Source organism: Camelus bactrianus, chromosome 13 (assembly GCF_048773025.1).
Source record: "Camelus bactrianus isolate YW-2024 breed Bactrian camel chromosome 13, ASM4877302v1, whole genome shotgun sequence".
Lineage (NCBI taxonomy): Eukaryota > Metazoa > Chordata > Mammalia > Artiodactyla > Camelidae > Camelus > Camelus bactrianus.
The window spans coordinates 51,869,250-51,894,733 of NC_133551.1; the positions used below are offsets into that span (position 1 = coordinate 51,869,250).

A 25,484-nucleotide genomic window follows, 5' to 3' on the forward strand; every position below is an offset into this window, starting at 1 on the left:
GCACACAAAAGCGCTCAAAAGTGCTATTATTCGCACGTTACTGCTTACCCTCCGGAGCCCACATTGAGCCGGCCACAAAACAAGGAGACTCCAAACGTAAAAGATGGGAGTCGAAACATACGATTCTAAGCAGTCCTCAAGCCACTGCAAATCCAAGGTTGCTCTCGTCGGCTGAGAGAGAAGCCAGCTCAGACAGGTCGCCACAGCTCCTGAGGTTCCAGCTGAGACAGGTCCGCCCACTCTCGGTGTCGGGAGACCCTCCTCTGTGGGTTCAGTCCAAGAGCCCCAAGGCTCCGCAGGCCCCACTCCCTGGCGCCACGTCCACCTTTGGCCCCACCTGGACCCTAGTCCCGAGTTACCAAAACCTAGCCTCCCGCTAAGCAACCGAATTGCGGCGAGGACCGGAAAAGGAAAGAGAGGTGCTGCTTCGCTAGCCAGAGGGGCGGGCATACGCAGCCTCCTTCCGCTCAGCCCGCTATGGGGCGTTCAGAGCGTCCTGGTCGCCATGAAAACAGGCCACACCCCGGCGGTCCCAGGCCGTGGTTCGCAAGTGCGCAGGCGCGGGAGCCCTTCTGCGCACGAGCAGTGCTGTTCCGAGCCCGCCAGCCACGGTTTCGGGCGCCAGCTACGCCGCTGCCGCTGTCACTATGGCCTATTACAAAGTGAGGGGGGCGCGGCGTGGCTGGGGGGAGTGCGGGCGGTAGCCAGCCGCTGGTCGGCTCGGGTGGGAGTTGGGGCGCGCGCAGGTTTTGGGGGCTTGAGGTAGCGAGGCGGAGTCGGGGTTGCCGGACCCCCAGCGCCTTCTTCCTGCTCCGGCCCCCGGGCTTCGGCCGCTGACCCGCCGTGTCTCCTCAGGCCGCCGACTCGAAGCGCGAGCAGTTCCGGAGGTACTTGGAGAAGTCGGGGGTGCTGGACACGCTGACCAAGGGTGAGCATGGGCCAGGAGAGGGTTCCTCGTGCCCTCGTCGTGATCCTCGGCGCTGCGCCCCTGACGGGCCGTGGCGTGGGGAAGGAGAACAGGTGGGACCCGTCTGGGGTCCAGCGAGGGGGGCCTCGGGGTTCAGCGGAGACCGGCGCACGCCTGGCTGCCGGACGCGGCCCGGGTAGGGTAGCCTCGCTCAGGCTACCGCTCTCCCCGCGGGGAGTGAAACTCCTGCAGCTGTTGCAAAGTCCCTCCAACTTCCATTGCTTTGCCTCGAGCAGCCGCAGTGAGCATGCTTGCTAAAGACCTTGAGAGCCCAAGTCCTCTCTCCTGACAGTTTTTGCGGAGTCCTCAAAATACTGTACAGAAATATTTTCCCTCGAACAGAGGTCAAGTGGAAAAATGACCAGATTTGAAAGCAGGCTATAAAGTAGCTAAATGAACCTAATTCCCAAAGTAGCGGTTTGGCTATGGCTTTTCAAATGAACCCCGTTTTGTATTCTGTATCAATTCGCACTTTGTACAGATTTAATAATTAAGAGGAATTACAGTTTAAAGAGCTTGAGGGCACATCAAAATGGTTATATTTTCATTTTTTAAAATGGAAGCTGTTACACTGCATCTCTTACTCTGGGGTTCAAGATCTAAGAGGAATAAGGTGCTTGAAACTGGAGGGTTCCAAGAGATAGTGTGGGTACTGCTAATAAGCAGTAATGTGAATGCTCATTATGTCCTACTCACTTACTGGCTGGGACTCTCAAGGACGTAGAACAGAAGAGCTGGCAGGAATGATGATCTGGGTCCATATGAGAATAGTAAGTGGTAATAATTTGGTAACTACTTTTTGGCCAGAAGCAAAAGTTAGGAGAAAATTCTGGGAGAATAACAACTCTGGATCTTAGCAGAAAGCAGAGCTTTTAATTTCCAAGCATGGGCTGGTAATTTTGAACTGCTACCTACCTTAGGTACTAGTTTCCCATCTCTTTGCTAATAAGTTTCAGTGAACATTAAGAGCCTCTATGAAAACACTGTGCTGACTCTCCGGAAGGATCACAGAGTTGTAATTTCATCAATCTCCCCCCTACCCCCAACAAAACAAAACTCCACAAGCTCATTTCTTTCATTTATTTATCCATTTAATTCAGGTCTCTGTTCTAGGCACTGGGGATACAACAGAGTGTGGAAAAAAAAAGTCCCTGCTCTAAATGAGCTTATACCCTAGTTGGGGGAGACAGATAAACACATAGTGTCAGCCAATGGTAACTGTTATGTGAATAAAAACATAGCAAAGGGAATAAAGAGTGATGGGTGTGCCATTTTATATACGGTGGTGGGGAAAGGCTTTTCTTAAGAAATAACATTTGAGCAGAGACCTGAACGAAATATGATGTCAAGAGTTTCAGAAGAGTAAGGAGGCCAGAATGGCTGGATGGAGTGAATGAAAGACTGGAAAGGGCAGAGATGTGACCATTGTGGGAGGTAAATGAAGATATACATTTGTGCTCATACATGGATTTTCCTTCATGAGAGACTGGACACCACTGGAGGTTTCTTTTCCCTTGCTGACATCTACTGGTATTTCCACTCAGCCTCCCTAGATTTCCAGTCTCCTAAGTAACATCAGACAACAGAGTACCTACCGATGTGATCTATTTAAGATTTGATCTTGTGTACTTTACACAGACTTAACTTATAATTTGTATCCAGCTTATTTCCAAGAGGATTTGAAACTGCTTCTAACATTAAAACATTGTAAGGATGGCTAAAGATAAAGATAAGTCGTTTGGAAAAAGAAGCATTTTAGTTATTTTGAGCACTATATCAACCTCTAAAAATCCTGGCTGCTAAGGCAAAAAGGAAAACACTGGGTATAGAGTTCTTGTCTGATTAAAACGAAGTATATTTCATCTATAGAGAAGCACAGGGAACTTGACATTTACCTTATGTTCTGTAATTATCAACCTTGTAAGTACCACTGACAAATTTAGAAGCTAAAAGAAAGGGTGAGGGAAGAGGAGGAAGAAAGGGTAAGAGTTTTCATGTCTTATAAAATTAGGATTTGGTAGAGATCAGTGGAAATCAATGGAAGGAGGAACAGGTTTGAGCCTATAGTTTAAAGACAAAAGTAATAAGTAGAGGAATTAAAGTGTGTACTGTAACATCGAAAGAAGAGAGGGTAGTGGTGATGTAAATACACGAATTTCTCAAAAAATAGTGCTGTGAATACATTTAGAAGAGTAATTATCAGAACATAAATTGTTAGAAGTAGTTGCCTATTTAATTTTTTTCTACTGCCTATATTTATGAATTATTAAAAACAATAAAAAATAAAAGGAAAGCATCTAAGTTGGTTTACAATAGTTCTTAACCTGGGGTCTAGATAGCACACTTTCTGTGTGTCGTCACAGTTTTTGTTTTTTATGAGATTTTTCAAAGAGCTCCATGCAACAGAAATATTAACCAATGGTTTAGAGAGATTTTTATCTGAGTGGTACATCCTGGGAGGAATCTGTTCCGTATAAAATGACACAGGTAGTGCTGACACAAACTATTGGATATGAAACCACAAAGTATATATCTAAATATTGATTGCACAGGCTGACTACTGGTAAAGTTTTTGTCTGGTGGTTATTTAGCATGTGGTGTATGAAACTTCATTCTTGAACATGTTGAATTCAAAGCTGTAACATTTTGAATTCAAAGTATCTTCCTTCCAGTAATTACCCATAGCCCTGTTGATTTTCTCCATAATTTTTCTCAGATTTATCTGCCTTGTTTTCATCCCTCTGTCACTCTAGTGCAGGTTACTATTTTTTTAAGCTGGATTTACCAGCGTCTTAATTGGTCTTCCTACCTTTAAATCCTCATCCCATTCGTCAGTCTTCCACACGAGTCAAGAGTGATCCTGTCACTCCCCTGCTTAAAACTGCTTAATTATATGCTATATTGTTCTTAGGGTCAAGGTCTGACTGAACTTGCAGGATCCTCCAGTCTCCCCCGACCACCGGTCCCAGCTTACTTTCCTGCCCCACTGTCCACAACTCTATCTAGCCATACTTGAATTTTCAGTTCCTGAATCTGCTGTTCTTTTGTCCTCGGCCTTCCCTTTTTATCTGAAACCTTCACTGCCTAGGTCTCAGGTCTTATTTCCCTTCCTTGGGGAAGATTTCCCCGGTGCCCTAGGCTGAATTAGGTGTTCTTCCAGCATGCTCCCATAACCTGTTATCCGTATCACTGCTTGCTCTTTTTTTTTTTTTTTTTTTGATCTAGTTTCTTGCTTATCTGTAAATTTATTGATAGCAGGATCTTGTCTGTCTTGATCACCATGGTACAGGCAGTCCTAGCAATGTGTGTGGTGTATAACAGGCACTTAGTATTTATATGGAATATAATTTCAGCCGCTCAAATTTAAGACTTTAACTGTTGTTTTTTTCTGCTTTTTGATTTGCAGTATTGGTAGCCTTATATGAAGAACCAGAGAAACCTAATAGTGCTTTGGAGTATCCTTTTCATTTTTCAAATCAGAAAAAGGTGTTTATTTTTTTTTTTTTGAACTCTTATTTTTTCACATAGATAATAACCTTTAAAATACTTTTGATTACTGAAAATGTTACTTTCTTTGAGTATTTGGATTTTGATCTCTGCTCAAGTAAATTCTTAACTTTGATATTAGTTTTTTAAAGCATCACTTAGGAGCTGCTACCCCAGAAAATCCAGAAATAGAGCTGCTTCGCCTAGAATTGGCAGAAATGAAAGAGAAATATGAAGCTATTGTAGAAGAAAATAAAAAACTAAAAACAAAGGTAAAATTTTTGAAAGAATTCATGTTAAAAATAATTTCACCTGTAATGACTGTATGATCAAAACCTCACTAAAATGGACAGTAGGGGAGGGAGGAGGGTGAATATCAATCTTGGTTAACTGCAAAGCCAAGCTGATGCCCTGTCTAGAAAACCATGGCAAACTGTAAATAGGATGAGCAAAGTGTGGTCAAGAAGAGGTTCTTGGGAAACTTTGGTAACAAAAAGATGAGAATATTGGTTAATGAATATTGATTTATAAGCTAATGGAGATTTTTGAGAGTCTTAGGCAGTTGATTTAAGTAAGTAGGTCAGTATAGGGCCACTGCTTTGTGAATGGCACCTCTTAGATTGTGCAGTGCTCAATCTGCATAGTCATATATGGCGGCCCTATAATGTGTTCAAGCACCTCTGTAAATTTGTTTGCACTTAGTTTTGTCTAGTGCTGAAGGTTTTTATTTGTTTAAACTCCTGTGAGAATTTTCATGAACTTCTTAAGTCTTTTTACTGCATTCTCAATCACATAATGCACTTCATATGACTCTAGGCACCTCTCGTGTTTTATCTTCTCAACAGCTTGTGAGATAAGTGAACACAGGTACACAGACCATTTTATAGGTGAGGAAACTAAAGCACAGTGAGTTATCTTCTCAAATCCAACAGCTAATTGGAACAACTCAAATCTTAGTTTAGTGTTGTTGCAGGGAACCACAACTCAGCACAAAAGAAAATGCAGTATGTTAAATTATCCAAGATTCCACAACGTGTAAATGCCAGATAACTTTTTGGCACCTTTTAAGTCAAAGATGTTAGCTGCTCTCTATTGAGTGGCTAGATTAATGTATGTCACATAGTTCTTTTTTTTCCTATTTTTTAGGAGAAAGCTCAGTAAACTTATGGTGGAGAGGAAGAAAGTACCTTACTATAAGCCACAAAATCTTTGGGAAGATCTAGATTATTGCATATCAAGTATTTGTGCAGTGCAGTCATGAATGGGAATAATTGTAAAGGTTTATATAAAAAGAGCTTTCATTAGGTTTGATTTTATTAAATACTAAATATCACTGAGTGGTTTAAAAAGGACAGGATTTTAATATAAACTTACTGATTCAGTAATTAAATTGAATACTATAGTTAACTCGTTTTGTTACTATTAAGTTTGTTACCCAATTTAGAATAAAATTCACCTAAACTCCTCTGTCTTTGCCCCATAGCTTGCTCAGTATGAACCACCTCAGGAGGAGAAGCGTGCTGAATAGGATTCTTCTCAGTTGAAAAGACACTGAAAAATGGTTTTGTATGACTTGAATAGTTTGTGTAGTATATGATCTTTTCCAAACAGATGCTATAGCACTCTTTTAATATGTTAAATTCACCTATCACACTTTAACTGTTATAAACACATATACTTAGAATCACCAATAAAAACTCAGTATAACTTTCTTTGGGTCTTAAAAGCAGGAGAATCAAAAGTGAATCCTGAAAAAAAAAAATCTAAACACAGCCATCTAATTCATTACCTTAAAAGACATTCTGTTTATTAGTCTGACTAGGAATGATGGTACTGGTTGTATTTTAGCCAAGGAGGTTTAGCGTGGAGCTCTTCCTTGGTTTAGCTCAGGATAAGAGCACAGGTACAGTCATTCTTTAAAATGAAGATGACACTGTTGTTTATATTCTCTGTAGGTAGCTGGAGAGATGTGTGTGACTTAAGATGCTTTTGCATGGGTTCTCATGAATCTTTTGCTCTTGTTTATATAATGTGGAACAAATGACTCTTCTTTGCCACCACTTTGCCTTAGATAACTGTGTGTGTGTGCCAGTGTGAACTCTGACACCACGTTTCCTTCTATGCAATCCTGCCCTATCTGATAATGTTGCCTTGCTTTGCTGTGTGCTGCAGTGGGTCCCAGTTGCAAATTGGCCTTTCTGTGTTGTTTTTCAATTTGCTATAATAGCAGTTACCCTGATTGTAATTTATATGACTAAAGAGGATCACACTGTTCCCCTGCCTTACTCAGTTGCTTAGTTGAACACAGAACAGAGGCAATATAAAATTCTGGATTCATGCACAAGCTGGGATGAGAAGGGGAATGAGCCATATATCGTGGAAAATTATAGTTTGCGGGTATAATTACATAGTGCTTTTTTTTTCCCTCAAAGTATTTTTCTAGCCTTGAATTCATTTTATCTTCATTATCCCTGTGAAGTAGGTAGGCAAGTATGACGGGAGGTTGGGTGCTGAATTTTTAGGCCAAAGACTGATATGAATACAAATTTTTTTGTATTGGGCACATCAGTTAATTGCTCTGAGATTCACTTTCCTCATCTGTTCAATGGGACTCTCTGTGCTGCCTACCTCACAGGGTTGTTGTGAGGGTCAAATGGAATGTATGTGAAAGATCTGTAAATGGTAAAGCACTATATTCTTGTTTGTTAGTCCTTTTTCCTTTCTTGGAAGACTGACAGATGTTTTGTGTTACTGATCACTTATTTTCCTTATTGGTTGACTGACATATTAAGAAGTAGTCCTATTTCATGTATTCTGTCCCTATTGTTAGAGAACTCTTATTTTTTGGTCAAAACACACAAGAAAACAAAACAATCCAAGGAAAGCTGGTTTAACAAGCAAAAGCCTCAGCACCTGCTGGAAACTGTGACCAAGCCAATTATAAGGGCATTTTAATCAGTCATGTTAGCAGGAATGTAGCAATGGTCTGTGCCTCTTCTAGTCACAAGTTTGTTTTTGGAGGAGATCCAGATACTGTTGGAAGAATGTTCACTTGAATTGGTTTATCTTTTACCAACATGAGTGCCTCCTACACGGACAGCAGTGGGCTGAGTGCTAAGTGTTATAAAGATGAATGACTTGAAGTTAGTTGTAAGACATGTATACAACCAATTACAATGTGGGATAGGATGTGCTAAGAACCATAAATGATAATAAAACATGGCCCCATAGGGGTTTTGGAAGAGAGGGAGACTTGGCTTCTTTAAGCAGTTGGTATGACTATCTCTTGGTGGATACAGGCAAGTAGAAATTTTTTCTGGTAACCAACCCTCATCTGCCTTTTTTCCAATGGGACTGATATTAAAATTATGTAAGTCAGGTGACTATACCATCATTTTGAATAGAATGGCAACCTGTGGGTTGGTAATCAGACTTGGGGCAGGAACTGACCTGCTTAAACTGCTATACCAGTCAGTGCTATGTAAGAATTCAGGGTCAGCTTGGCCTCTGGAGGTCCTCTTCATTTCTATCAAGAATCTGGATGAAGACAGTATCCAAGAAGATGCTCAGTGGAGTAAAAAAGGATCTGATCCATTCAGTTCCTGCTGTGTCAGCTGCCTTACCTATAAAATGTAGATGTCACATCTTGCCTACCTCACAAGGTGTTGTAAGGATCAAATTAAATATAATGGATGAAAAAGTACCTTGTAAATTGTAAAGAACTATATATGGGTCAGATGGTAGTAATGCCAATTCTGTAAGTGCCACAAAGTTGGAAGGGCTGGTTGGTAGATTATATTGAAATGAGCTTGAAAATGATTAACAAATTGGAGTACCTAAATTTCACGGTCTAAACAAAAAAGTTGAAATATCAAGTCTTAGATTTATGTTAAAAAAATGCAGCTATACCAGTTCAGGCACTAGGATTGCTAACACAGTACTAGCTACAGTGATTATCAGTGTGAACCACTTACACTCTGGATATTTGAAAAAAAAAATTCCATCTGGAAAGCATTAATAGAAATATTGTCCAGGTGCTAAACACTCACTCTAAAGGCTGTATTGGTCAGTACTGCATTGTATGTGTCAGACATTTGATGGATGTTGACAAGTTGAATTGCACATAAAGGACAGTGCATTTGAAAATACAAGGTTGTGCTGTTCAATATGGTAGCTGCTAGCCACAACTGGCAATTAAAACCAAATACAAAATTCAGAGCCTCAGTCACACTAGCAACATCTCAAGTGCTCAATCCACATTGGCTACTGTATTGAACAGTGTAGATGGAGAGAGAACATTTCTATCACCACAGAAAGTGCTATTGGACATTATGGCTGAAGGAAATGAGTACGTTTAATGTGGAAAAGAGAAGATTTAGTGGGTAATGAAGACTATAATCTACTATTTGGGGGGCTGTCATGAAAAAGAGGAAGACCACTGCTTATACATTCTGGTGTATAAGCTCCAGGGAGTGTGGTTTTTGGCATCAATAAGAGACTTTTAAACAGTTTTGCCACAGGGGAATTGCTGTCTTGAGATAAGGAGCTCTCCCCTTGGAACTACTGGAGCATATGCTTCATGTCTATCACTCAGACTCTGTAGAGTGGATTCTTTTTAGGTGAGAGGTTGGACTAGATGACCTCAAAGGATGTGTGCTACCTTTAACTTCTAGATTCACACACAACCAGCTCTGCATACATGCTTTCCTTTCATAATCAATAAGTTAATTTCCTTATAAGACCAGTACCACCACCCATGCCCCCTTTAAGAGGAAGATCCTCTTTTGTCAAATTTCCAGTTTTAAAGCCCGACTGTGAAGAGTGAAAATTCCTCTAGCTTTCCAAACAGATTTGGTGACAAGCATTTGCTTTGGTTTGCTTTCGTTACTCATTCCTCTGGTCTCTGATCTGGTCATATTAGATGAATGTTCTATGGGGGATGGAATTACTGAAGAAGTAGACTTTTACTAGGTGGGAAGGAGGGGGAATTAGGTCCTGATGAGTCTGAAATGGCAGCAGTATTCACTGTCAAGTGATTTGCTCAAGAAAGAGGATGACATTTTAGCTTGGTTACGTTTGGTTTCCCGTCAGGATCCAGCTACCTGCTAGAAAGAACAGTCTCACCCATACCCTGCCTTGGTTGAGGCTTTGTCCTCACTCTGGCTGGCTCCTCCTCGATACCTGTGCATATCTCAACCATAGCCATCCTTCTAGTTCTGTTCAGACGCCAGCTCCTTAGAGACACTTTCACCTACCTAACTCCCGAGCATTTTTATCTGCACCTTTGACCTTCCTACTTCATATCTCGTACCGAAGCTACTTACGCAGACGCCCGGTCTTTATTAATCTTGGAGCACCTTGAGGGCAGGCAGGGTCCGAGTCGGTTCCAGTTTTGTGCCCCTCGTGCCCCAGGTCTTCGCGGGCATCAATAAATAGTGGTTGGGTGAGCACAACAGTGGTAGGACAATCAGTTCTCCCAAATGCCCAGAGAGCACCTCCCATTGCGATGGCCTCCGGAGCCCCGAAGAAGGTAGGGGAGCGGTGAGGAGCAAGGCGCGTGGCTGGGCAGGACCGAGGTGCGGGCTGGGGCGGAGGGCAGAGGGCTCGGCCCGACCGGGCCACCCTCCTCGTGACTCCTCCTCCCCCCTCCACGGCTCCGAGTCAGGTGATTCCGGGCACGTGACGGGCACCACCTACCCTGCTGCTCCCGAGTGGCAGCTTGGGCGGCCAATGGGAGGCCGGGTCCAGGCGCGGAGCCTATGAGAGCCCGGCTTCGGGGGGCGGGCCGCACGGCGGTGGCGGCTGCCGGGGGCGGCGGCGGCGGTGGCGGCGGACTGGGGAGGCGGCGGCCTGGCTCGGCCTGGCCTGGCCTGTCAGGGCGCGGGCGGCCGCGGCTCCAGCACCATGTCCCTGCAGTACGGGGCGGAGGAGACGCCCCTCGCCGGCAGTTATGGCGCGGCGGACTCGTTCCCGAAGGACTTCGGCTACGGCGTGGAGGAGGAGGAAGAGGAGGCGGCAGCCGCGGGCGGCGGGGTTGGGGCGGGGGCCGGCGGAGGCTGCGGCCCGGGGGGCGCTGACAGCTCCAAGCCGAGGATTCTGCTCATGGGGCTCCGGCGCAGCGGCAAGTCCTCCATCCAGAAGGTGAGTGGGGCCGCGCCGGCCCCTCCGCCCCTCCCCCTTCACCCTCCCCGGGGGCGCGGGTGGCCGCCGGGCGGGGAGGCCCTGAGGAGGGCGGCGGCCGGGGCTGGTCGGCTGGGCTGTCCCAGCGCGCTTTCTCTTCTCCTCCGGGGAGCAGAGCCCGGTCGCAGCCCGCGCCGGGACCCCGATCTCGGAGTCCACGCCCGGGTCAGCTGAGGCCGAATGAGTCCCCGCGCTCCCCGAGTGGCCGGAGCGAGGCAGGTGCCAGTGGCACCGCCCGGGACCTCGCCTTCTGGGACCCAGCCTCAGTGCCATTCACGAAACTGAGACGTGCTCCCCAGCTCTAACTTGGAGAACTTCCCGGACTCCTTCCCCGGCCCCGGTTGTGTGTGCGCCTCTCACTTCAGGTTACCTGAGTTTGCAGGGCGTCCTAGGTGAGACCCAGGGAGTGGCATCAGAAAGAGTTGTGACTAACTCCCTGGCGTTTCTAATGCTTGCTTTTGTTGCTAGTACGGAAGAGACTTTAGTGTGACATTAGTGAGGATTGGGGGCTGTTCTTCCATCTGTTTTAGTACTTGAGGCCCAGTGGGTATCATTACTCGTGATATTCCACCTGGATGTGTGTGGCTACAAAAATCTGAGACCTGGAGAATATTTACAGACCTGTATTGGTGCCTGAGCTTTCCACTTGGGCCTGTCAGGAACGGGTGGAGGGCTGCACACTTTTTAGTAAGGGGTCAGTAGAGGCAGGGTTGACCTCCTCCATTAGCCATCCCTGTTACACACAAAGTGAGCTCGTGATAAAATGCCAGATACTTGGCCTTTTGCCCTTTCCACTCTGTTGCAAAGGTCTCTCCAAAATAAATCTCTGCGTGATATTCTGTAGACATGATGATTTTAAAGAGTAGCCTTCTTACGATTTACTGGTGTTTTATTTATCTTAGTTTCCCCCTCACAGCAAAACTTGAGTATGTTTATGGACGGGTTTTAGCAAACTAATTTTAATTCTTTTCGTTTGTTACTCACCATCTAAACCTGGAAGTAATGATCCATTTTTCTCTTCTAGAAAGTGACAGTGAGAGGCAAATTAGTTTTATGTTAGATTTGTATGGATGGTGATTATTGTGACTCTTAATAATTGCCTTCACCATTTCTTTTCTCATGGGAGCCATCTTTTCCTTGTCAACTCCCATCCTTCCCCTCCCCACGTATATCCCTCCTCCCTCACCAATATGTCACTTTCTGCTTGGTCACTTATCACTACTTGTCACTTGTCACTACTAGTCATCACTTTCTAATTTGTCTTTATTTCTTCCACAAGACTGCAAACCCATTGAGGGCAGGATCCAGTCAGTTTCATTTCTGATTCCTCAGAATGTGGCATTCCGATGTTTTCGATGAACAAAACTTAAACTTTAGCTATAAACTTTCATAATCTTAAAGCAGATTTTGGCAGAATGAATACAACTGAACAGAAAAGTTGTATTGAGATGAAAGACATTGCTACTGCTAACACTGCGTACGGGCAGAGGAAATAGCAGAAAAGTTTCAGCTTTTCTGGTGATTTGGTTTCAGTAATTTGGTGTCTTCTGTTAGAAGTTAAAGGATGATGAGTACTAGTGGGTGCACCATTCACTTTTTATCTCTAAAAATTTTTGCTCTAGGATCAAGTTCTTTAATTATGTTAATTCAGGGTGGAATTTTGAACTTTAAATACAAGGTTGAATAGTCATTAAATTGTCTTCTTTTTTTTAACAGGTAGTGTTTCATAAAATGTCACCCAACGAGACCCTCTTTTTGGAAAGTACCAACAAGATTTATAAAGATGACATTTCCAATAGCTCCTTTGTGAATTTTCAAATATGGGACTTTCCTGGACAAATGGACTTTTTTGACCCAACTTTTGACTACGAGATGATCTTCAGGGGAACTGGAGCATTGATATATGTCATTGATGCACAGGTAGTTAGAAATTATGATGTTTACTTTTCTTCTTGGTGGCAGAAGATGTAGGAACAAAGGAAAGTTGTTTATGTTCTTTGCCATATGCTTCTTGCAGCTTTTTTCTTTGCCAGTGGATTCTGTAGCAGTGTGAGCGATGGACCTGCACAGATGCATTGGGAGCAGGCATGCCATTGTATAAGGACAGAGTATCAGATGCTCAGGAGATATGGTTTATACCCCTGAATTCTAGTTAATGAGCAGCAGTCCACTTTTGTTGATAGTAGGTATTGCTGCACTGTGTTAACTATTAGAATCGTGGTGTTACTCACTGAAAAGTTCTCGTCGGGGTCCATAGTATAAGGAAGACTGTGAGAACTGCATTAGTGAATAATAAAGTAAGTAGTTTCTTTAGTTGTCCAAATTGAGTTTAGCCCAACGAGCACTTACCGAGGGCCTGTCATGTGGCAGGCACTCACACCAATGGGACATGTCTCTATTCTCAAGAATCTTACTTTTTCTAGGCTTCAGCATTAGTTAGGAATGCGTTCTGAGTGACAGGCTCTGTGATGGGTACTTTCACCTATGTGATCTAGTTTAATTTCTTCTTCATGATACTGTGAGGTAGGTACTGTAATTCCACCTTCACAGATGAGTAAACTGAGATCACAGACTTTCAGCAACCTGCTTAAAGTCACACATCTAATAAATGGCAGAGCTGGGATTACTTTAAAAATTTTGTTGGGAAGAAGTGTCCATTTCCCATTTTTTTATATTATTAGTACTATAAATAACCAGCATTTACTTGGTAGTTGCATTTTTTATTTTGAGAGACTGAAGATCTATTTAGTAGTATAAGTTAATGCATTTGGATGTTTGAATATTTATGAATAATTAGGATAATATATTTTCTATGGTTGGGGAAAGTGGTGGTTTGAGGCTTTCTTAATGTAAGATTTCTTTTTAAAAAATATTTTGTTCTGACTTACAGGATGACTACATGGAGGCTTTAACAAGACTTCACATTACTGTTTCTAAAGCCTACAAAGTTAACCCAGACATGAATTTTGAGGTTTTTATTCACAAAGTTGATGGTCTGTCTGATGATCACAAAATAGAAACACAGAGGGACATTCATCAAAGGGCCAATGATGACCTTGCAGATGCTGGGCTAGAAAAACTCCACCTTAGGTAACAACCTGTGTGTTTGATATGAGAGCCCTGAACAGTGTGTAAATGTATTCCCATCTCTGTCATTACCGACACGTAGCTCTCTGTTACTGGTACGCCCTTCCCAAATCTGTAATGTCTCTGATCTCTTCTTTGTTGAATTTAAGCAGTTTTGGGAGCCTGATGTGACTGAGAAGTTACTTTCCTCCTTTTTTGCATTCTCCCAGAGGTTGAAGTCATGTAAAGTGTTTCTGTTGGTGCGTTTACAAATTCATCTCACGAGACTGGAGTCAGGCTGTTTCCTCATGGTGTAAATCTCCCCTCTCTTAGTTTCATCATTCGTTTTCTTTTTTTTCTCCCTCCTTGCCCCAGTTCAGGGAATCTCTGTCACTTTTGTTGTAGAGCTCTGTAGCGTGAGTCTTCCCAGTGTCTCTCTCAGTAGGAAGAACCTTTTAAAGAGGGTACACTTTCAAGTCTGGACTCTAATGTATCTGGTCTGTTTTTAAAACTCTATGCTTTTATGAATCTCAAAAAATTGGGTTAGGTCAGTGTGGTCTGTAATCTGCTTGGGGCTACTGTTTAAGTTTCAAGAACTGCTGATTCATAATTAAGCATCATTACTATGAAAGAACATGCACTAGATAGGATGGATGATTTGTGTACTTGTGTTCTAAGTGTGAGGAATATTTCCTACATCTTATATATATATATATATTTGTGTGTGGTGTAGGTAGAAATGAGTAATAAAAATTACCGAAGAAAATGTTCTTTTGATGATACAAACAGCTTAAAGGGGAAGCGGGAGAGACAAAGCATAGCTATTTCCTTATCCCTGGTCTGTTACAATGACTTCCCTATAGGCTTGAGCCAGCCCCCAGCCCTACCCCTAATATTCGCTAGGGCTTCCAGCTCCAAAATCTTTCTGTTTTTCTCCTACAAAAGTAGGAGAGAAAAGTCTCATTGACCTCTAGTTTGCCTGGATTAAAATATGTACAAGTAATTCATGCTTTAAAAAAAATTCAACAGTATTTGTAAGAGAAAGTAAAAGTATCTTCCCATAAAATTGTTCAATCTTATTTTTCCACCATGAAAAATGGATTTTAAGCCATGATTGTCCTGTGTTCCCCAGTGCCTGTGGGAATCCTTCTGATCCTCTTTGCACCATGTCTGTGTCCCTTTCCAGGGCATCCTACCTCAGTAGTACACACTATCCTTTTTCCCAGTTCTCTGTGGGGGCTTAGACCTTGTTAATTTTGTTTCAAGCTTATATTAATTACTAGCAGGCCTATGGATGAAGCTCTATTTGATTTCCAGTTTCCGGAAACTCAGCTTACTAAAAATGCCTGTGCCTTGGAGGGTCTTTCCTGTCCCCCTCCACCTCCAAGACTCATAGTTCCAACAGGACCTCACATTGCTAACCTAGAATATTCTTTTGTCCCTAGTGCCTATGGAGGGATCATCTTGGTCTCACCTGTCCCCCTGCTCTTACATCTAGATTAGAGCCCCATCTTGCATAGGGTTAGGTTTTTAGATGAGCTCTTGGAAAGTATGTTTCAGTTACCTACGAAGTGTGATATAAACAGCTCTGTGTCTCCAACTTTGTAATATGTACTTAGAAATATATCACGGACACAACTATGTAAGGAATAGTTTCCTCTCAGTAAAAAGCAGGCATCATTGACCACACTGTTTAAATTGTTAAAGGCCTTCCCTTTCAAATATGTGTTTCATTAAATCTGCCCATTTTACTTTACTGTACATCCTTTTAGGCCTTCAGCCAGCTTTTCCATTCTCCATAGGGCCCCAGATCCCATCCTCCTTAATGTGTTACTTAACATAAATTCTAAGCACTAATTTTACTCATTTGTTTATTCAACAAACGTTTATGAGCACTGTTCAGGGCGGTGGGCCTGCAGCTGCGAGCAAGGCTGACAAAGTCTTGTCCTCATGGAGCTTACATTCTGATGAATCAGACAGCTCACAAGCACTTCTAAACGAATGTATAGTGTAATTGTATGTACTTACCAGTGCCGTGAGGAAAAACAAGTTAGAGGAAAGGAGTTGAAAGCAATGGGGCCAGGGGTACTATTTTAGGTAGCGGGGTCAGGAAAGAACTTTTTGAGGAGGTAACATTTTAGTAGAGACCTGATTTATATTCTGGTTTAATAAATGTCACCTATTTTCTCTGAGCTTTCTCTTGGTTTTTATCTTGGTTTTTTGACATTTATGGGTTTAAGAAACCAAGCTTTTTGGATCAGATAGCAAAGACTTAGATGAATATTCAAGTTTCTGCATCTGAAAATGCTTTCCTGGATACTACCACAGTTGCCCTCTGTGTAAATGCAGTACTGGGATGGAGAGCTACAAGTCAGGTGGGGAAACTGAATTTGTCATCCTGAATGATGGGGATGGTGCACAAGATAAAGAGGCTTTATTTGAACTTACTGAAATCAAATGTTCTGAAGTGTAAAGTTTTATGTATTAATTGTTACTGAACTTAAGATATTTTTCGAATTAATCAAATTGTGTTTTGCTTTGCAGCTTTTATTTGACTAGTATTTATGACCATTCAATATTTGAAGCCTTTAGTAAGGTGGTGCAGAAACTTATTCCACAGCTGCCGACCTTGGAAAACCTATTAAATATCTTTATATCAGTAAGTTAGATGTTTAATTCACTATAGTTTCTGATTCCATTTTAGTTGAATATGTTTGTGTTATCAGATTCTCCCAAAAGTGTCTTGAATTTTTTTTTAACATTTTTTATTGAGTTATAGTCATTTTACAATGTTGTGTCAAATTCCAGTGTAGAGCACAATTTTTTCAGTTATACCTGAAAATACTTATTCATTGTCACATTTTTTTTTTTTTGCTGTGAGCTACCACAAGATCTTGTATATGTTTCCCTGTGCTATACAGTATAATCTTGTTTATCTATTCTACATTTTGAAATCCCAGTCTGTCCCTTCCCACCCCCCTAAAAGTGTCTTGAATTAGTCTCAAGCTTAAAGACTAATTATGCACTTAAGTGTAAAATAAATAATAACATTTTAAAATTGACTTATTTTCTGAATTTTTTCCTTAGTACTTACCCTGTTTGTCTTAAAATGACCTGATGCAACATTTTCTCATGCTTAATTAAGTAAGAATACCTTCATGATATCTTGTTTCCTGAAGGAAGAGTAGAACCTGGAATAGACTGGGTTTTGGGAATTTGACTCAGTTTAATCTCTCTCTTATTGGAGGTCACATTGAAAAATTGATTTTTTCCTTGCTAAATGTAATCTCAGTGTCATATTTCACATTTTTTATTTTGAGGATTCAGTTAATAAAAAGATATTCCTCCAATAAATTTAGCACTCAGCCACTACATTTCCCAGACATTGCTTTGAAAGACTTAATGTGTCGTGATCCCCAGTTCTTTGGGTTTTGTGTTATCTTAGATGTGGATGTCAGACATTCGTTTATGGTTTGCTCATTGCCACATAAAGCCTTTCTAGTAGCAAGGTCATTTGAATCAGATTGATTATTGTCACAAAAAAGGACTATTGAAAATGTAGCATGGCTTGGTTTTTGGAGGATTTTTTTGTTTGTTTTTTGTGGTGGTGTCTTAGAAAATAATTCATTTGAGTAAAGAGGAGGAAGCGAAAGCAAATTTGACTAGTACAATTATGTTGGAAAATCAGAGCAGAGAAGTAATTCCACTTTTATTCTTTGCATAGAAGAAGTGCCTCCAAACCAAGCACTACCGCTCTTTCGGTATTGTGTTGTATAATTAAAAATGCCCTTGGATGTCCATCAGTGATTGAAGATCTTTGATAAGTTTGTAAATTCTGATTCTTAAAAAAAACAAACTGAACACTTCCTCAATTTTGTTTTTCCAAGAATTCAGGTATTGAAAAAGCTTTTCTCTTTGATGTTGTCAGCAAAATCTACATTGCAACAGACAGTTCTCCTGTGGACATGCAATCGTATGAACTTTGCTGTGACATGATTGATGTTGTGATCGATGTCTCTTGTATATATGGGTAAGTTGTGTGTATATTTCTGCAAGATCTCAGGTGGAAAACTACCAGTTTGATTTGTCAGGGGGTTAATTTCTGAAGCCTCTAACAAGTACTGTATGAAGTAGAACTGTTCCAACCATAGTGCTTCAACTTGGAGCTTGGTATCTCTGTAGGTGGGCTGCTGGGTCTTACTCCTTTGGAGAGGATGGATAAGAGCCATTGAACAAGTGTGACTAGTGACAGACTTATCACTGGAAGTTTCACTCACTATTATTTGGGGGCTTGCATTGTGTCTTCTCTCTACTGTGACCTAGCTAGGTCACAGATTAATTTATTTAAGACATTCTGAATAACAAAGTGTGTACTGGTTCCTCATTTAACCTCAGGCTTTGTGGAACTGAGGGATTCTTAATCTTTCAGAGAGCAAAGAAACAAGGAAATCAGAATTGTGGATGTCAGAAAAACTTACAAAAATTTGACCTATGCATCTAAGTTTCCAAAATAAGTCTCTAAAATGTAAACTCTTCTTTTGTGCAAGTTCATCAAGCTCGAAACTGAAATGTGTAAAAGCCAGCAAAGAAGTGTTTTTGTAGAATAATCCAGAGGACAAGTGAAAATTTTGGAGAATTTCCTGGTATTTCAAAAGCAGCCTCTAATAGCCCTGATTCATCTTGTGTATTAACGTCAGCACTCCCAGGGCTCTTCTTGATGCTCTGACACTACCTTTGCTTTCTGATAGCTGTGTTCCTCTCTGCTCCCCTTCGTCTAAATTCCTCTTTCATCGCTGTGTCCCTGCCCTTCACCTTGGTCTCTCTGCCTAATTTGTCAGTGTCTTTCTCCTGCTGCCCTTGAGTAGGAGAAAGCATTTGTCTTACCTGTTCTTTACCTGTCTCCTCCTCTCTTTCATTGCTGTCTGTTTTCCATTTTTGTGATAATATGCTCTTCTTTGTTTTAATTCTTTCCATAGTGAAAATGAGATGATGTTATACAATAGGTTATACAATAAAGTTTCATGTTCACATTCCTAATTTTAAAAATGGATGAATAGGACATTTGTTCTTTTTTTGAAACAAATCAAAATTTCATAAACCAATTTTTTATAATAAAAAATCAAAATTTAGTTGTAAAGTTTATTTTCAGTATAAAGTACATTGTTAACTACATTATACATTATAAAGTACATTATAAAAAGGAAGAAAAATACCCAGTATTTCATTATTCTTAACACAATCTGTTTCTGCAGTTCAGTGTGCTTTATTGTTTGTTTATTACTTGACTCTTGATTTACATTTTTTGAAGGGGGCTAATGGCTAATTGTAATTCTGATAATTTTAGTTTAATAAATGAAATAGCTTTCAGACCCCATAAGGCTCACTTGGCCAGCATCAGGATCCTACAGTATCTCTGAGAGACCGTATTTATTTTAGTTTTCCTTTTTCACTAATGGCAGTTTTCACATTTAGGTCCCTCTTTATGTGTAGACGGTGTCAGCACAGGTTAGTGGGAGGGAAGATCGGACGCCTGCTGTGTTCCGCGTGTCCTAGGTGAACAACATGGTGTGAGCGCATGGGGTGCCTCAGCAGAGTCTGGGCACCTGTGCCTAAACACAGCTTCTGTTCCAGTGTGGTGGGGCCAGCATTCTTCTTTCTCAAAAGACTTTCAGGAAACTGGGTGGAAAGACTTGTCGTTGTGCAAATATGACAAAATGCCTAGTTGAGAAACCAGTAATGAACAGTATTTTGTTTTAAAACAGGTTAAAGGAAGATGGAAGTGGAAGTGCTTATGACAAAGAATCCATGGCCATCATCAAGCTGAATAACACAACTGTCCTCTATTTAAAGGAGGTGACTAAGTTTTTGGCACTGGTCTGCATTCTTAGGGAAGAAAGTTTTGAACGAAAAGGTAATAGTTTTAAAAAGCTGTATTTATATTAAGTTCACTGTCATAATTTCTTAGGTTCTTGAAAACAAGAGAAAATACTGCAGTGTTGGATGATTTATCAGCTCCAACTACTTTTGTACCTTCCCATCCACATACGGTCCAGACTTTCTCCTTCCTTCTTTTGGTCTTTTGTTTTAAGCCGAGTTTTTTATTCCAGCCTCCCATTACCTGTCTGACTGCCTGCGATTGGATTGCGCTTGAACTATTCTGCTGAGGCTATTCTTTGAGAGGTTACTGGGTCACCTTCTTGCTGCATTTGGTGGCCTTTTCTCATCCTGTAGCCTTTTCAGCCTTCTGAAGCATGTGACCCTGTGTGTACCTCCTTCCTGAAGCTTTTTTCTTTCTTTGCTTCCCTGCAGTGGAACTCACCAGGTTCTTTTAGGTATTCATTTCTCTGACCACCTGTCCTGTTTCTTCTGACAGTTTTTCTTTTTCTCTGTTCTGAGTGTTTTTCGGAGGTCTTCTGCTCGCTTACTTCTTTGCGTAGTCTCCTGGTCAGCTAATCACATCCATGACTTCAGTTAATCTTCTCTATGTAGTCGATTCAAAAATTCACATCTCCAAAACAACAAGTTTATACTGTATAGCGCAGGGAACTACATTCAATATTTTGTAATAACTTATGGTGAAAAAGAATATGAAAACGAATATATGTATGTTCTTATATGACTGAAGTATTGTGCTGTACACCAGAAACTGACACAACATTGTAAGCTGACTGTACTATAATAAAAATACATTAAAAAAAAAATCACATCTCCAGCTCCAACTTGGGCCTGTGTTCCCGTCCTGCGTTTGGAGCTGTTAGCAAGACTTCTTCACTTAAATATTTGATTGTTATCTTGTCTATGGTGTCAGGAAGCGATGAGTATTTCCCCCTTTGTTTCACGACTCTCCTGGTGACCCCATTTCTGTTACTAGTCACGCCAGTTCTCTGGTGTCTTGAGCTTAGATGCGTGCTCACCTGGTGATCACAGGTGACCATGTGCTGTAATTGCTCAGGAGGTCCTTGCAGGTCATTTTGCACAGGCCGTTCTGTGTTCTCCTCTTCCCATTCTTTCCCTGTGTTTACATGGGATTTTCACCCACTCTTACCATTTGTTTCTTGGAACTGTTTGTCGGCTTTTCTTTTCATTTGCACTGTCAGTGACTCTAGTCCAGGCTCTCATCCCTCCAGGCCTCTGGTGCTGCATTCATTCAGCATATTTATTGAGGGCTTGGTATGTGTTCTCTTTTATTCTGAAGGCAGACTAGTTTTCAGAAAATTACTTTAAAAATTAAAAAAAAAAAATGGGGGAGGGAGTGGTAATTAGGCTTATTTGTTTATTTTAATGGAGGTACTGGGGATTGATTGAACCCAGGACCTCGTGCATGCTAAGCACACGCTCTACCACTGAGCTATACTTACCCCACCAGAAAATTACTTCCATCCTGTTATTTAACTACTCAGAGATGTGCAGTAGCTCTCTGTTATTCACTGCAACAAGTCCCTGCTCTTCTGCCTAAGTTTCTAATGATTAACATTGAATGAGTTAATATTATTTCACTAATATTGATATTAATGAAATATTTCAGATATACAAAATTTTTTGGCTAAAACAAAAATGTGTCTATTCACCTTTGAGCTTAAGAACTGAAACATGACAAATAACATATTTGTCGTCTGTGTATTTCTCAGTTGAAACCTCCTCTTGCACTCTGTTGAATGTAGTGTTTTATTTTTCCCATGTGTGATTTATTGTTTTACTTTATATCTATCCTTAAATGATATAGGGTACTGTGTGTCTTGGTGGAATTGATGTCAAAATGTAAGTCGTCTTCTGCAGCTTGCTTGGTCCTCTTCATTTGAGATTGTTTTTAAGATTTATTTGTATCGAGAGATTGTATTCATGCTTTATTCATATTCACTGACACACAGTAGTCTGTGGATTGCATGTACCACAATTTATCTTCTTGCTGGACATGTAGATGATTTTTAAAATTATGAATAGTTTTGCAAGAAATACTCATGAACAAGTTTGGCTTTGCACATGTGGAGAATTTCTCTAGAGTGAGTATTTAGGAGTAGAATTTGCAGAGGACATCCATCTTCAACTTTATTAGGCATTATTGAATTGCTTCCCAAAGTGGCTTTATCATTTTCACCCCTGGCAACGCTGTGTGGGAGTTCTTGTCACTTCCTGTCCTTGATAACGTCTGATCTTGTTAGACTGTTTAGTCAGTCTGGTAGGTGTGAAATGTTACCTCACCCGGTTCTGATTTTTCCTTCTTTAATTACTGATTAGAGCAAGTGTCTTTTTCATTACAAGTACCTTTTTATGCCTGTTCAGATGTCTCCTCTGGTAATTTACCTATTCATATCCTTTTATCTTTTCTATACTGCATCTTTTTCATACTTCTTAGCTGGTCTTTATTTTTCTCCCTTCTGATCTTAAAATTTTTTAAAAACTTTTGGTTATGGAAAACTTTAAATAAACACAAAAATAGACCATGTCCCTGCTTCCACAGTCATTAACATGGTCAGGCTTGTTTCCTGTATATCCTCCCCATAACTAAATTACTATCTTTTACTCTTTTGTTGTGGAAAAGTAGAGAACATAATATAAAGAACCCCTTTTTATCTATCACCCAGATTCAACAACTATCAAAATCATAGCCATTCTAACTTTATCTCTATACTTTCCCTACTGGATTATTTTGAAGCGAATCTCTGACATCAGATCATTATGTCTGTACAGATTTCAGCAGGTATCTAAAAAGTAGTACTCTTTTAAAAGCATAACAGAATTACTATTAATGAACATGAGAAAGTTAACAGTGATTTCATATCATAAAATATCCAGCCAGTGTTCACATTTCCCAGGTTGTGAGTTTTTATTTTACCATTTGCATAGAAATCAATTTTAATTTAGTTGAGCTTATTGAAACTTAATTTTTTCCTGAATCTGAAGGACTGTCTTACTTGGCTCCAACCTGCTTACTCAGACGTCTTACTTACTCAGACTCAGATTCTCAGTCCTTCTCTCTAGAATTGTCTGCTCCGATCTCCAGTCAGGCCAGTTTCTTTCCTGTCTTCCACCTATGAGCTGTGTTCCCATTGCCAGCTCCCTGCTGTTTTCTTATGATTTTGCTCCTCTTTCCTGCTTAATTAAATCTCACCTGTATCCTCAAAGTTTGGCCTCATCCCTGAAGCTTTCATTGCTACTTTTTGCCCTGCACTTGGCTCTCCCTCCTTTGGAATACTTCCACGACTGTAATCAGTTGAACAGCAGCTTGTAATTTGTTTCTTGTGTGTTGTCTTTATGAGCCAATATCCTCGAGGATGTGGATGCTTCTCTTTCTGCTCTGCCAGTCTCAGCACTGGCTTCTATTCTCAAGTTCACCTCGGAGTCTGGAATGGCTCCTGGAGCTCCAGTCATCTTATCCATGTTCTGGATATTAAGGAGGAATCGGGATGGAGGAAAGAATACATCCCCTTCCTTTTAAGAAGACGTCACAGGAGTCCCACACGCTTGCACTTATCTCGGTGGCCAGAATTGGTCAGGTGTCCACATGTACCTGCAAGGAACCCTTTGACCCAAATCTTATTTGGAAGCTGGTTCATGAAGCAGATGAGGAAGGGGCTACCCTGCCTGAGGGGGATCAGGCCTCCTGAGGCCCATCTCTGCCTGATGGGCCTCTCTGACACCTCCCAACCCCAGGGCTCTGCTGAGCAGTTTGCCAAATTACTGTTCTAGCTGTTTCCTTCAGCATTTCATTGGCTGCCCCAGAGACTTGTAAAAGGAAAAGCTTGATAAATCAAAAAGTATTTTACTTTCACTTTAGGTTTCATTGTAAATTTTATTAGCAGATCTGTCTTCCTGATTGCCTTTTTATTTACCCTGTTCACTGCCAGGCCCCAGAGGTAACCAGTGTGAACAGTCTGGGCATGTGCTTTATCATGTTGCCAGCAGCGGGAATCCCTCCGTTGGATGTGTTTTTTAACATGTCAGTTTTCTCTGTCACCAAATGTTTCCTCGTAGGTAGTTTCACAGTTGACCTTCAGAAGGCCTGATCTTCTTTTCCTCTCTTGCAGGTTTAATAGACTACAACTTCCACTGTTTCCGAAAAGCTATTCATGAGGTTTTTGAGGTGGGGGTGACTTCTCACAGGGGCTGTGGTCACCAGACCAGTGCCCCCAGCCTGAAAGCGTTGACACACAACGGCACGCCGCGAAACGCCATCTAGCCTGCATTCCAGTGGCCGGGGCTCTGCGCCAGCTTAGCCTTCACTCCAGGGTCAGGTGCCACGTGCTACAGGACGTGGGAGTTGTGCTTGTGGGAACCTGGTTCCTGTCCCACTAGTGACAAGGGGTGGAGTTTCCTGTTTGGATGAAAACCCCTTCAGCCATGGTGTGCAACTGAAGCTACTATTTCTTTTCTAAAAAAAAAAAAAAAAAGATTGCAAAAAATTATAGAGACCACAGAACTCAAGTGTGTCTTTCTCCTCTTTGGGGTCCTACTTTAAGTGGTTGGGCTGTTTTGGATCTGGAGATAATACCACTTACTCATCCTTTCCAGGGAATGTTGCCATCGACTACCAGTTGAAAATAATAGAAAGGACTGAATTTTTATATGCTTTGCTTAGATTTTCATTTGAGTAGTCTCTAAAAATCCTGCCTTGCTTAAGTTCTAACACTGCCTCTCAGATTTCAGTTTTGGACCTTGTACACCTAAGACCTTCTAAATGCATCTGCTTGCTAACTCAGAAGACACGTGGCTTGACTGCAGCAGAGGACATTCCTCTATTTGTTTCTGAAGAAATGAGAACATTTTATGCTGCATCAAGTCAAGAGCAAGGCTCCACAGTGGCTGCATTAGTTCCTTGGAAGTGTTGAGGAACAAACTTCAAAACAGAAGAAAAATTTTGCACCTGTATTTTGGGTACCAGATATCTGAGTTCTTTCTCCTACATTAGATAAATGATTCTGATCACTGTAACAAAGGAAATTTTAAAAAGTTTTTCCCACAGTCTTCTAGGAGAGAAACTCATTATGTCACTGAAATAATTAGCTCACTTTTCTTTAAACTTGATACCAGCCCCCACATACCTTTTATTCTGAGCTATCGAGATTCTTTACGAATGGCTGTTTTGTTGACCATGAATGACCCTGAGGCACCGATGGCCTGTCCCCTGGGTGTTGAAGAGAGCATGTTGGCGCCACGACGCATGTCGGTAAACATCCTTCCTCTCCGAGAGCTGACACCGGTTGTCACCTGCGGTACTTTCTTCACCTAGGATATTAATTCATAATTGTTTCTTTTTGTTGAAGGTTGATAACTCTTTCCATTGATTGAAAGTTAACATTATTTTTACTCCATATACTCAGTAGTCATATATTCCAAAGCCCCTGGACCACTTGAGTACATAAGTGCCACTGTTAAATGAAATATGTATATTCAGGTCTGTAAACCTAACCGCGTGACTTGGCGTGCTTCCCGCAGAAGATTCTGACTGTTGAGTATTTACATGGACCATGGTGATATCCAAAAGAAAAATGCTTTTATATTTATAGATTATTTCATTGAACTATATAAGATGGGTATCAATAAATGTATTTACTCCAGAATCAGTTTTTTATTTGTCTGATACAGAAGTTTGGGCTGATGGGGCATTGGAATGTCCCACTCTGCCATTTCATTATCCATTTCCTTTTCTTTTGATGCCTCGTATGGTTAGAGTGCCATATGTTTCAGGAGTTCAGGTTCTGTCCAGTGGTGAGAATTTCGTGCCTTGTGCCTGTCTCCTGTCTTTCTGGTTAGGGTGAGAGGTTTCAGCCCGGGTAAAAATGGGTTC

At 41.3% G+C, this 25,484-nt stretch overlaps 2 protein-coding genes and 1 long non-coding RNA gene across 4 annotated transcripts in view; 2 read left to right on the forward strand and 1 right to left on the reverse strand.

The window, feature by feature from the left end:
- Positions 1-418, reverse strand: part of LOC141579608 (uncharacterized) — a 46,408-nt gene extending 45,990 nt beyond the window's left edge. The window contains exon 1 of one of the 2 annotated variants that reach the window (XR_012511337.1): positions 49-360. This is a non-coding gene — a long non-coding RNA (uncharacterized LOC141579608). Of the gene's footprint in view, positions 1-48 lie in introns of both variants that reach the window. The other variant, XR_012511336.1, reaches the window with a different exon arrangement.
- Positions 419-519: 101 nt separating this feature from the next.
- MYCBP (MYC binding protein) lies at positions 520-7,204 on the forward strand. The gene is made up of 5 exons (XM_074376791.1): positions 520-662; positions 856-928; positions 4,374-4,422; positions 4,596-4,725; positions 5,937-7,204. Exons 1-5 carry the CDS (start codon positions 648-650, stop codon positions 5,979-5,981), a joined length of 312 nt encoding a protein of 103 aa, XP_074232892.1. The 5' UTR covers positions 520-647; the 3' UTR covers positions 5,982-7,204.
- Positions 7,205-10,250: 3,046 nt separating this feature from the next.
- RRAGC (Ras related GTP binding C) lies at positions 10,251-25,257 on the forward strand. Its single transcript, XM_074376785.1, has 7 exons — positions 10,251-10,594; positions 12,350-12,553; positions 13,524-13,723; positions 16,244-16,358; positions 17,587-17,729; positions 19,462-19,610; positions 23,725-25,257. The coding sequence occupies exons 1-7, from the start codon at positions 10,358-10,360 to the stop codon at positions 23,874-23,876; spliced, it is 1,200 nt and encodes a 399-aa protein (XP_074232886.1). The 5' UTR covers positions 10,251-10,357; the 3' UTR covers positions 23,877-25,257.
- The last annotated feature ends 227 nt before the right edge of the window (positions 25,258-25,484 follow it).

What these genes read in the sequence shown, in the direction of transcription:
- MYCBP (XM_074376791.1), top strand. An exon ending in GCTGGACACGCTGACCAAGG is followed by an intron (nt 929 to 4,373) that starts GTGAGCATGGGC and finishes TTTGATTTGCAG; the next exon opens with TATTGGTAGCCTTATATGAA. An exon ending in AAACCTAATAGTGCTTTGGA is followed by an intron (nt 4,423 to 4,595) that starts GTATCCTTTTCA and finishes CTTTGATATTAG; the next exon opens with TTTTTTAAAGCATCACTTAG.
- RRAGC (XM_074376785.1), top strand. Translation starts at nt 10,358, where the DNA reads ATGTCCCTGCAGTACGGGGCGGAGGAGACGCCCCTCGCCGGCAGTTAT. An exon ending in GCAAGTCCTCCATCCAGAAG is followed by an intron (nt 10,595 to 12,349) that starts GTGAGTGGGGCC and finishes TTTTTTTAACAG; the next exon opens with GTAGTGTTTCATAAAATGTC. An exon ending in AGAAAGTTTTGAACGAAAAG is followed by an intron (nt 19,611 to 23,724) that starts GTAATAGTTTTA and finishes CCTCTCTTGCAG; the next exon opens with GTTTAATAGACTACAACTTC.